Source organism: Furipterus horrens, unplaced genomic scaffold (genome assembly GCF_987537825.1).
Source record: "Furipterus horrens unplaced genomic scaffold, mFurHor1.1.pri manual_scaffold_1, whole genome shotgun sequence".
Classification (NCBI taxonomy): domain Eukaryota; kingdom Metazoa; phylum Chordata; class Mammalia; order Chiroptera; family Furipteridae; genus Furipterus; species Furipterus horrens.
Window position 1 is genome coordinate 166856755 of NW_028327171.1, and position 12729 is coordinate 166869483.

Genomic DNA, 12729 nt, shown 5'->3' on the forward strand with positions numbered 1-12729 from the left:
GTTAATAGTGATAACCCTATATTTTATGGCCCAGTCCTGACATTATTCTTGATCCTAGTATTCCACTCCTTTCTACTGCACCTAACTTTCAGAGTCCTGGAATGGACATTGCTCATATTTTATTTGTTAGCCTAGGCAGAAATCTGGAAATGACACTGCTTCTTTCAGACACACTTTCTTTCAGAATTCACTAAGAAAAAAGCTTTATTGAGATAATTTACCATATACTTAACTTATTTTAAAGTATACAATTCAGTGGTTTTTAGTACATTCATAGTTGTACTATCATCATCACCACAGTGGGCTTTTAGAACATTTTCATCATTCCCACCAAAATATTCCTGACCAATTAGCTGTCACTCCCCTTTCCCCCACCCTCCCAAGCCCTGGGCGATGACTAATCTACTCTCTGTATCTAGATTTACCTATTCTGTATAGTTTAGAATTCACTTTTTTTAAAGACGTTTTAAGTTGAGAAAGGGAATAGTGAAGCATAACAGATAATGGGGAGCAGGGTTGGATAAATAGCAGCATTTCCAGATCTGTTTTCTGAGTTCATAGAGGAGTATAATTAGGTGTTATCACCACTTTAAGCAGCTCTGGGTGTTGGTGATATAAGCAAGTGGTAAGTTGGAAAAATTGGGCCAAGGCTACATCTTAGCTGCTTGCCTAGCCAGGTACCAGTTTAACACTACTTGTCTCTGATTTCAAATGCCTCCTAGTGTTAGTAGTAATAGTAGCAGCAGGAGCAGCAACAGTCACAGTAGTATTAATAGTAAACATTTACTGAGTACTTGTACACTATGCCAATGTTATAAGTGGTTTACAGTATTAACTTGCTTATTTAACCCAGACAATATCCCTGAGGTTGGAGCTCTTAGTCTCTCTTATTTTATAAATGAAGAAAGCTGAGGCACAGTTTCATTACAAATATTTCTTATTTAAAAAAAATAAGTATAGTTTAAAATCTTTAAACTACCCATGAAGCTAACTTGTTGATATATAGGGTTAATATTTTAAGTGACTTTGCAAAGATTCATTTTGGGGTCTTAAATTACTGCTGTTTTTTTCCCCCTTTCAGTGAAACTGCTTTTGGTTACAAGGGTCTGAAGATACTATTATACTATATTGCTGGTAGCCTGTCAACAATGTTCCGTGTCGAATATGCATCAAAAGTTGATGAGAATTTTGACTGTGTAGAGGTAAGAAGAAAAATAAATTTTAGACTTTATTTTTCAGTTGAGTATAAGATAGGTTTTAAAATTTAAAGGTTTGATGAAGGAGAGAATGTTTTACATAGTAGCTTTAAAAACATATGTTCAGTCATGGAGATGATTGCCTGTCATTTCAATAAACCTTGCATTTTTGATCCTTAGCCTAAATGTTTCCTGAGTGGACCTTCTCCCTAAAAACCTTCGCTTTTATGATCAGAGTTGTATTTACCAACTTTTTTTCTTTATTACACACATGAAAATTACTTCTTTTCCCAGAAGTTAAATAAGATGGAGAAAAAGATACATTTTCCATTCTACTTCATGTAGAATTTGCTTATTTAAATTTATCTTGCTCCATTTCTAATCTCACAAACTTTGCTAATATAATCCTTTATGAACGGACAATTAAACTAATTACATTATAAAACTATTTGAAACAAATGGACCAAAAGAGGGTAAAGGCAAAAAGAAGCATTGAAGAGGATATATACATCTGTAGCAGGCTGCATTGTGGACCCCAGAAAGGTATTAGGGCTCAGAGGCAGAATGATGTGGCCACAAGCCAAGGAATGCTGGTAGCCACCAGAAATTGGAAGAGGCAAAGGAATAATTTCTCCTCTAGAGCCTTGGGGAAGTATGGTCAACCTGCTGACACCTTGATTTTAGCTCAGTGATACTGATTTTAGACTTTGCTGCTAGACAGTAAGACAGTAAGTTTCTACTGTTTTAAGCCTCTAAGTTTGTGGTAACTTGTTAGAGCAGAAAAGATCCAGGACTTGATTTGGGAGATTCTCAACCTATCCAGTTTGCAGAAGACACTAAAATTAGGAGACTTCATTGTCAGAAAAGTGTTCTCTGGAAAGAAAGCCAAGAGTGTGGCTGGATAATCTTTTGCTCTTGCTGAAGAGATTAGGCATGTGACTTATAGATAGATCTCCTCAGTAGTCTCAGCAAAAGTCAGGAGTAAAGACTGAAGAGTGATCAGGGAAGATCTGTGAAGGACCATCTTATATAGTGGTGAGAACCCTCATGACATATGCAGGTTACTCACAGGTTTTGAGAATATTATGTGAGCAGAAATACAGCCAGTTTGCACGGACCAGATGAGGGCAGGCTGATGAACGTTCAAAATCTGTAGGCAGGGAACAGGCTGATAATAGGACTCAGCTGCATCGCCCTTCAAGAAAAGGAAGAATGACTCTGATGGTGGAGCTTCAGGCCAAGGGAGAGGAACCACAGGCCACAGTATTCCCAGGCTTTGCAATCTAATGGAATTTGACCTGCTGGATTTTGAAATTGCGTGGCAGCAGTGATTCCTGTCTTCCTACCATTTTCTTCCTTTTGGAATAGGAAAGTTTATAACTTTTATCCTATGCCTGTCACACCATTGTATTTTAGAAGTGGTAACTTATTTTCTAGTTTCACATGTGGAAAGGAATTTTGTTCCCTGATATATCATACCCAGAGTCTCACCCATACCTGATTTAGATAACTTAGATGACAACTTGAGTTGATGCTGAAATAGTTGAAACTTTTGGGGATGTTGGCATGGGGGTCAGTGTATTTTGCATGTTTGGATGGACATGAATCTTTGAGGGAACTTAAGAAAATTTTACATTTTAGACTTACTCTGTTTCTGGGTAAAAGGCATTAAAATTTTTTGTCAAGAATTACTTTACAGAGTTTATTTATTTTTTAATTAAATGATATTTTTGTCACTGAAGCACATTTATAAAATGGAAAATTGGAAATTTCATTGTTGTAGGAAAAGCTCTTGTTCTTTGGCTCTATGAAGCTAGCAAATTCTGTCAGATTAAAACATGGAAAACGAAGATCTTATGTATTAGTACATAATGAAAATGGCATAATTTTCTTCTGCAGTAGCAGCAGTTCCTATAGCATTAAGACAACTTTTCCAAGGCTTTAAACTGACTTTAAACTCTTGACTTAAATCTTTTGCCAACTTCATGCCTGTTCTTTTTTAAAACCTCCTTTATTTGGACTGGTTTATTCGGCCTTTTCTTAATTTAATTTTTGTTTTGTTTCATTGAAAAGGACTTTTAGTTGTGTGCCAAGGGTCACACAGCTAACAAATAATCAAGATTGTACTAGGAGATACTGTTTAGAACCGGTTCTAAACAGGCCCAGGTTCTTACGCTTATTAGTTTTACTTCTGTTTTTACAGTGAATATTTTATTTTTCCCACTCCCATACTTTTATGCTATTAGCTCTCAATTTACTGCTGTTGTAAAGGGCTTCCCTCTTGCAGATAATCTCTTTACGGGTGAAAATACTATATTGGTAAACTTAATAGAATTGTAACATAAATTGGCTATAGAATGAAAGATGTTAAAATAACCTCTTATATCCATTATTCAGATTTAGTGTTAGAAATAGGTTGAGCACTTACCTTTTTATCTGTTTCCACTTCCCAATCCTGTTCAAGATGACTAAGCTTGTAAGATAAATAATATGTAACTTTACTTGATACAGTATTTGTTTTATTCAGTGTTTTTCTTTTCTTTGAAATTTTGGAAATTTGCAGATTTAAAAATCTAAGTAATGCCATAGTCATAGCGATTTGATGTTTGGAAAGATTTAATTTTAGCTAAACTAGTGTTTAACACAGACTTATTAAAATACAGAGTATTTCCATAATCAGCTATTTTTTATTAAGATTGTTAAATTCTCAAGTCCAGCTAGATTCTCCTATTAAAAATGCAGGTGGTATTTTTTTGTGTGTGTTGTACAAAATTCACTGTAGTTAAGGATTTTAGTGGGTTTTCAAGTTTCAGCTAATAGTGTTGAATTGTTTTCTTCCAAAAGAACTATTGTCTTAATTATTGATGAATCTTTCAAATACTATGTGTACTGAAAATAGCTATGTATTTGCATTGACTTCTAATTAGTCCAGTCTTGAAAACTAGGTTTTTCCATTTAGAAGTCCTGTGTTGGGAGTAAGGAATCAGTCTTTTATAATGTCTTTTTTGTAGGATTATTTATTTGCTTCATGATCGAAGATTATTTATTTAAATTATATATTCAAGCAAACACTTTTATCCCCCTTGTAAAAAAAGAATAGGTAGTGATATTGGGGGAATGGGCTTGCCTCTTCTATCTCAGTTTGCAGTGAGAATGTTCATTGCATAGTCCCTCTTTTCTTGATACCAGTGATATTAGTGGCAAACAGAACAGTCACTGCTCTCATGGAGCTTATATTCTAGCCAACAGGAACAGTCAGTAAACAAATAGTAAACAAATTAAATTCATATAATGTTATGAAGAAACATTTTACTTGTTTCCAAATAGTAAACAGGTTAAATTCATATAGTGTTATGAAGAAACATTTCACTGGTTTCTGAGTGAGGAGGAGCCTGACGTGTAATAATGTGAGGGAAGAGTTTAGTCAGCCAAGCAACAGCATATGCACAGGCCCTGAAATGGGCATACTCTTGTCATTTTTGTAGTCCAGGAAGATCATCATTGTTAAATCATGGTGGTGATTGAAGGGCTTAGCAAAACTAGATCATGTTGGGTAAGAATAGTTGATGGACTTTACAGGTGTTCTGTAGATGGGGGTCATATGATATGGTTTATACTTTTAAGATGATTCTGGCAGCCCTGGCTGGTGTTGCTCAGTGGATTGAGTGCCGGCCTACAAAACAAAGGGTTGCTGGTTCCATTCCCAGTCAAGGCACATGTATGGGTTGCGGGCTGGGTCCCCAGTTGGGGGTGTGCAAGAGGCAACCACACATTGATGTTTCTCTCCCTCTCTTTCTCCTTCCCTTCCCCTCTTTCTAAAAATAAATCAAATCTTAAAAAGAAAAGGAAAAAAAAGATGATTCTGGCTGCTATAAAGAGAACACACTGTAGGAGGTAAGAGTGAAAGAAAGGAGACCAGAATATTGCAGTGTTACTGCATTTAGCTTTATTGAGGATATATATTTTTAGAAAGAGCCAATAGGATTTGCTGTTTAGTTAAACATGAAAGATGGGGAAAGAGGAATAAGGAGAACCCCATTGCTTAAACAATAGTGGTATTAAGCAGGGAAGACTGGAAAAGTAGAGGGGGGATGGTATCGAGATTTTTGTTTTAGATGTGTTTGAGACTATTATGTAATATATCATATTTGAGATTTTGTGGACTACATACTATGTAGCAATTTTGCGTATATACTGTACACTCATTTAGATGGTCAGAACCCACAGCAAATCTGCTTAGAAGTTTGGTTATTAGAATTTTGCCATTATATTAATCTTTTATTATTCATTCTTTTTCTTTTCCAAGCTGAGTTGTCCAGTTGTTCCTAAAATTTTTTAGTCACAATTAAGACGCCTGTAAAACATCCCCACTAGGCTTCATCTTTAAAGGCAATGTAATTCTGAACTTTACAATACAATAAACTTGATTATTCACACACTGATAGTTGGTTGTCCCTGATCTTTGCTTATATCAATACCTCCTGCCCTCTCTTGTGGTAATTTCATTGTTCTTAAGTGAAAGGGTGTGTAAGATTATTCAGTCTTGCTGATTGCTAGCATTTCTGGGACAGGTTTGGTAGAGAAGGTTGAAATACATGGATAAGGTATTATCTGTGAATTTTAATAATCTGTTTATCTTGTCTGCTATTATAGATTGAATTTGAAAATTGATAAGAGCAGATTAAAATTTTTTTCCTGAATTCTTTAGCATCCCTACAGAAAGGTCCTGTGCACTTATAAAAGTTTAATCTTGAGGAAATGAAAACTAATCTTTGATAGACTAAGAATATTTCACTATATTTTTTTATAATTGTGACTATAAAGTGTCAATATGTTATTGTAAAGCTTTTTCTGTTTTATTGGCTTTATATAGAAATTTTTAAAATTATATATTGAAAAAATATTTTAAGCTTTTTTAATTTCTTTTTAGAGAGTGGGGAAAGTAAGGATGAGAAAGAGAAAAACATCAATGTGTATGTGGTTCCCTCTCACGTTCCCCAACTGGGGACTTGGCCCACAACCGAGGCATGTGCCCTGACTGGGAATGGAACTGACGACCCCCTGGTTCACAGGCTGGCAGTCAATCCTCTGAGCTGCACCAGCCAGGGCTATATATTGAAATTCAAAATTATATATTGAAATTTTTATTTTGGATTTTTTTGTGAGTTCATATAGCAAAACATTAATGCAATATAAACAAATAATACAGCCACTGTTTTTCCAATGGTAAAGTTTTAAATTGTTAATTTCTCTTAATAATCAAATTTCTACAACTTAAATATTGTCAGAGAATTTAAAATTGAGCAGATTACTTAGATATGGAATTTGCTTGCTTTTATAGAATATCTTAGGTATCCTTAGAATTAGAGTTAATGTTCAGTCTCTGTAACTTTAGCCAAGTAAAGGACAGCAAGCAAGTGCCATCTACTTAACATGTCTTTAAAATTGCTATTTCAAAAATAACTCACCATAAACAAATTTAGGCAAGTGGTGCTGTTTAGGTTAAGACAATGAGGAGGTATAGCAGGTCCTTGAATAATTTGTTTCGTTCAGTATCATTATAACATTGGATGATATGCTGTAGGAACTTAAAGTCTTGTTTCTTATCAATTAGTCTGCGGTAAAACTGGTTTTATTATACATCGTTTCGCTTCAAGTCACAGAACCTATCAATAACATTAAGTGAGGACTAATTTGGTTTTCAGATGTGTATAAATATAAGCAGAAACATGTTTTTATTATAGCAGACTACCAGTTATTCTCAGGCACATTGCTTTATGCAGTGATGAGGAAAAGCAAAATTGCTTCATAGGAACATCTCATGTATAGAAGTTGGGAGCTGAAGTGACCATCATGAGAGTAAAACATTTCATCATGATTCGCCTAACATGAGACCTAAACTGAATAGTTACTTTTGTACTTTTTTTTTTTTAATTTGCCAAATTTAGGAAAACTTTTATAAGGCATGTCTTTACTAATTAAATGTATCAGGTTTTATTTTGAACTCTTGATTTATTCAATTTAATTTCTTATCCTTTTTATCATTATATTTTTGCATAATTTTAATTTAAGTTTAAAATAATATTCATCAGGATAGGGAATTTTCCAGCAGTCCTCAAAAATGGAATCTAAACTTTAAGCCACAATCATTGGGACTAAAGGTTTCAGTTAATCTTTAATTCTATATTTAGTTAAAAATGGTTTGATGGAGTTTTTCTCTAGTGCTGATTATCTGGCCAGTAATCCATTATGAAAAATGAAAATTTAACTGAACTAAAACATTCTTTTGGAAAAAGGATATAGATCTCAAAGATGTGGTGTTACAGAATTTTTATACCCCAAGGCAGAATCCATTTCATAGAGAAATGTAAACATTTTTCCTTTAGTGAACCGAAGTTCTGAATTCTAGGTTTAAAAAGCTATTTGGTTTTATGTTATGAATTTTAGGTAATATATTGTATATTCAGGGTGGGGCAAAAGTAGGTTTACAGTTGTGAGTACATGAAACAGTTTATTCTTACATTATTATTTATTGTATTATTTTCCATACAGATAGCTGTTAACCTACTTTTGCCCAACCCTGTACATTTTCTCTAATTTATTATAAATAAACTCTTTGTTTTTAAACTTAGCCTTTTATTCCCCTGTGAAATTTCTTAAAGTAATGTGTAAACTTGCCCAGAACCAAATATTTATTTGAGGATATTTATTATAATAAATAAGTATTCTTTGAAAACTGAAAGTTGAACATTAACTCTCTTTTCAACTCTGTTGAGCTTAAATCTTTGTGTTGCTGTGTCTTCCACCAGAACTGCTACTTGAAACTTAGGAGTGTCTAAAAAAATCTTTGAGGTACATTTGATGCAAGATGTGTGAAATTATTTGATCATGCTTTGCAATGCCTTGTTGAGAAGACAGGACATAGGGAAGGTTTTTAAAAAGTTAAAATTATATATACAATAAATGCCTTGAAGTGATTTCTTTTAAACTGGTAGATTATAAACCTCTTTATTTAGTAGTTACTTTTTAAAAACTTGAGCTAAAATTACACTACCCATCACTACTTTGGATTTTAATTACCACAGAACAGACCTATTAAAACTTCCTTTTTATTATAATTTCCTCTTGTAATTATTGAAATTATACAGATTCTATGAAATGTGCTTAAGATGGTCTCTTCACATTAGATATCAGTTTCAAGGACAAATGTTTACCAAATAGTACCTTTAAAATAAAAATAATCCTATCAGATACAGTTTGTCTGATCTTGTGTGTGTATGGAGTGCAAGGACTAATGTGTACAGATTAGATATAAGCTGTTAGGCAAAATGTTGAAGAGCTATATTTTAAATAGTAGCTGTCTTTTTTTATGGCTATAAACATGCTATATATAAATGTTGGAGGTACCAAAGCACTGAAAATAAAACTTGTTTGTGATAAACTCCATCTTTAGTTCTGTATCCTAAAATGTAACTGAATGATAATAAAGTGCTATTCATCTGCAGGTGCATTGCTTCTACTTAGTTAAAAGATGGTTGAAAGGACAGGAATTAGTAGCATGTTGTATTAGCCTTTTGTAGTGTATTTTGTCCTAAGCATCTTAATTTCCCTGTTTTGAATGCTAAGTAGCAAGGGTCTTGGTTTAGAACTAATACCCATCATGCATGTAAACGGTATGAAAGAGCTGCTTAGTAAGTTAACACAAAGTGTTCTTGTGTCAGTCCTTGTGGAAATAGATACAATACAAACATTACAGCTGAACTCACGGCAAACTCCATTAAGTAAAAACCTGGCCTCATTGTTCAGGGAGAAGTTTGAATAGATTGCAAGCTCATTTTGTTGAATGTAATGTCAGGCTTTTAGGGACTGTATTGAGGGATAAGGTTTTGTTAAATTGAGACCAATTCATTAAGTTTTATTGCCTGGTGAGAAGCAGTAATACTTTATTGTAAGACTTCATCAAATATTCATGGTTAAAGAGAAGTAGTAAATGTATTCAATCAAGTGGTCTTTTGGGGTTTTGAAAAGGATTATGAAGTCTGCTCAGCTGATAGTTTTAACATTCATTGAGGTTGTTTAACAAGGGTAATTTTAATCTCTGGGTTTAATTTCGTTGTCCAGGCTTGTTAGAAATCCAAGTCCATAAGAATTATGTCACATGATAGGGATGAGTGGATAGTATATCCATATAACTTATCTGTTTCTTAAGCGCGTATATTTTTTAAATTATCTTAATTTTGAGTTTGGTGAGTGAGGGAGTTATGACGTATCTGCTTATTCATTGTGAGGTTGCTGTTCCTTTGGTCAGACTCTAGCCTTGCCTCACTACTACTGGTGATCTTTTCATGTCTTGGACAGTATGGTCCCTTGACACACATGAAATAATAAGAAGCCTTTGTTTTGGCCAGTTCAAGTTGTCCTGAAGGGATATAGTCAGCATTTTCTACATGATATTAGAAATTTTAATAGCTCTCATTCTTGCACTTGATTTGAGGCTACCTGCCTCCTCTTTTTTATTTCTGTTATGGTTATGCTCATCTCAGATTTGTGTGGCAGTATCTTATGCACATGAAACTCATCCTTTCCCAGTTCACTACATGTTTACTTCTTCAGTTTAACTGTGAACTAAAGTTTTGTGATCTTTGTGGGTTTTGTTCATTTCAGAGAAATTAAGCATATTTAACTAAAATTCAAATTTGTTATTAATTGTTTTCTTATGTCCCTTAACCTCCATTTTTTAGGCAGATGATGTAGAGGGCAAAATTAGACAAATTATTCCACCTGGATTTTGCACAAATACAAATGATTTTCTTTCTCTGCTGGAAAAAGAAGTTGATTTCAAGCCATTTGGAACCTTACTCCATACGTACTCTGTTTTAAGTCCAACAGGAGAAAACTTTACCTTTCAGATACACAAGGTAAAATAAATCTGAGTATTTCCTGGGTGTGAAAGGACTCCATATACCCGAAACCTGTGTGGTATTTTGTTGCTATTTCAAGTGATTTATTCTAACTTCAGGAAACATTTTTGTCAGCATTAAGAACAAAGATATATTTTGTATGTTTGTGTAAACATCTTAATCTGAGACTTTTAAACATTTTCCCACAGAATTGTTTTGTGTTATGCACACTTTCACTTGCCTCTGTGATGAGTTTCACCTGACTTTTTCTGGCTTTTTCCCTAGGCTGACATGACATGTAGAGGCTTTCGAGAATATCATGAAAGGCTTCAGACCTTTTTGATGTGGTTTATTGAAACTGCTAGCTTTATTGACGTGGATGATGAAAGATGGCACTACTTTCTAGTGTAAGTACCGTTCTAAAGCAACAGTAGACCTTATTACCTCCACAAAGCCACCATTTTAATTGTGACAGCCCAATTATTGGACAGTATAATGATATTTTTCCCAGGAAAGAAAAACTATTGTTTATGAGGCTTGAGTTTTCTTTCATTATGCTTTGGGAGACCTTGAGAATAGAGCTGAATTAAATGCTGTTGTCCGTTAGGGCCCTGAATGTAGGCTTAAACAGTAAAATGAGCTTTGCCTGTGTTTTCTTTTACTTGCCACCTATTCATCTTTATAATAGGCAAGTGCACTGAAGTGATGTAAAGAGGTCTGATTTATCCAAGTTGCTGCACACCAATTAAGTGAATTGTACATTCAGAACATAGCAGGTGTACCCATTGGTCCCTCACAGAGTAGCTTGCTGACACTGAAAATTCAGTCAGAGAATGGAAAAGAAAATGGACACTGCATGGGAGCGTGACTGTAATTGACCTGCTTGGCTTTCTGTTTTATCTGCAGATTTGAGAAGTATAATAAGGATGGAGCTACACTCTTTGCGACCGTAGGCTACATGACAGTCTATAATTACTATGTGTACCCAGACAAAACCCGGCCACGTGTAAGGTAATTGGCAGTATAACACGTGCCTTGTCCTTTTATTTCAGAAGAAGGAACTGCCGAAGTTTCCAATACTTGTTATAATAGTGTTGATTTGTTTAGGGAAAAAAATCACCATTATTCGTTGGCTATGTACTGACTTATTTCATTGTTCCCTTGGAAACAGTGAGGAAGATTAAGCCAATTTGGAGTATCAAAGATTTTTGCATTTCTTGGCAGTTGATTGAAAAAAAAGTCACACAGAATTTAAAATGTTCATAATACTCTAGTGATGTGCAATTTTTAAACCAGTCATGTTGTGATATTTTAATTTTAAAATTATTTCTTTACTGTAGTCAGATGCTGATATTGACTCCATTTCAAGGTCAAGGCCATGGGACTCAACTCCTTGAAACAGTTCATAGATACTACATGACATCTCCTTCTGTTCTTGATATTACAGGTATATAGAATTTGATTTGTTACTGTAAGAGCCTTTCTAAAAAGTTTGTTTTTTTGGTCAGTGATAATTATTCTGTTTTAAACAGCATTGTCCTTGGGTATTTTTGGAACTGTCTAAAGATGGCTTAAGGTTCCATTGTAAATCATAAGCTTTTGTAGGGTTGGATTGCATCTCTACATATGAAGTGCTTATTAATTAAACAAATTGAAGATAATGAACTGAATATATATTGGGAAATTTTGGTCAGGCATGAATATGTTGCAAGTATGGTATGACTTATTCGTTCATTTTATTTAGCAAACAGTTGCATTGCTCAGAGACCATGCTCTAATTTTCATGTAGGGGCAGAATATTCTAAAGCTTACTGAGTAAATAATGCCAAGGTAAATAGTTCCTGAATAGAATACACATTTCTTAAAAGCATGTGTTTTATATTCCTAAAATGTGTGCCTTCTCAACAGTTTATAAGGTGAAATGTAGGCTTATTTGTTTTAAAAACATCTTTCAGTATGAATTAACCATAAAAGTGGTAGTATGAATAGGATGTTTAGAAGAAGGAAAGAAACTCTACTCTTTAAATGGAGAAGTCATCAGCCCTGACAGTGTGACTCAGTTGGGTGGGCGTCATCTGCAAAGCAAAAGGTCAACGCTTCATTTCCCATTCAGGGCACATGCTGGGCTGCGGTTTGGTTCTTGGTCAGGGTGTGTACCAGAGGCAACCCATCCATGTACCTCTCTCACATCTTTCTCTTCCTCTCTTTCTCCTTCTCTTCCCCTCTCTCTTCCCCTCTCTCTAAAAAGAAACAAAAAGGATAACTTTGGCGTAATTTTTTTTAATGGAGAAATCATCAGGTGATAGTATGTAAACATGTGAACTACCAAAGAACCAAAGTGGCCCAAGGAACATTTACGGTTTTGTTTTTTTTTTTCCTGTGTAACACTATTTCAAATTTGTTACTCATAAAGTTACTGATTAAACTGAAAATCACCTTTCCCCACACCCCCAGGAAAACTTCTATACCAGATATTGATATCTAAATTAGGTATTAAATGTTATAAATTCTCTAAGGGTTTGAATACATCTTTGTTTTTAAAACTGCAACACTTAACACTCACAGAATGTTGATTTAGTAAAAATACTATTTTTAAATTTTATCACTTTGTTTTAAGACATCAAAAAAATATA

The 12729-nt window shown here is 34.2% G+C and overlaps 2 protein-coding genes across 3 annotated transcripts in view; one reads left to right on the plus strand and one right to left on the minus strand.

The window, feature by feature from the left end:
- The window catches only part of SLC25A12 (solute carrier family 25 member 12), a 174111-nt gene that overhangs the window by 130477 nt on the left and 30905 nt on the right, over nucleotides 1-12729 (minus strand). The gene's annotated exons all lie outside the window — the stretch shown is intronic.
- Nucleotides 1-12729, plus strand: part of HAT1 (histone acetyltransferase 1) — a 43404-nt gene that overhangs the window by 13555 nt on the left and 17120 nt on the right. For both annotated transcript variants that reach the window (XM_090280737.1, XM_090280739.1), the window contains exons 4-8: nucleotides 1082-1202; nucleotides 9938-10114; nucleotides 10382-10503; nucleotides 11003-11107; nucleotides 11437-11543. In XM_090280737.1, coding sequence (XP_090136863.1) covers nucleotides 1082-1202; nucleotides 9938-10114; nucleotides 10382-10503; nucleotides 11003-11107; nucleotides 11437-11543 — 632 coding nt within the window. The remainder of the gene's footprint in view (nucleotides 1-1081; nucleotides 1203-9937; nucleotides 10115-10381; nucleotides 10504-11002; nucleotides 11108-11436; nucleotides 11544-12729) is intronic.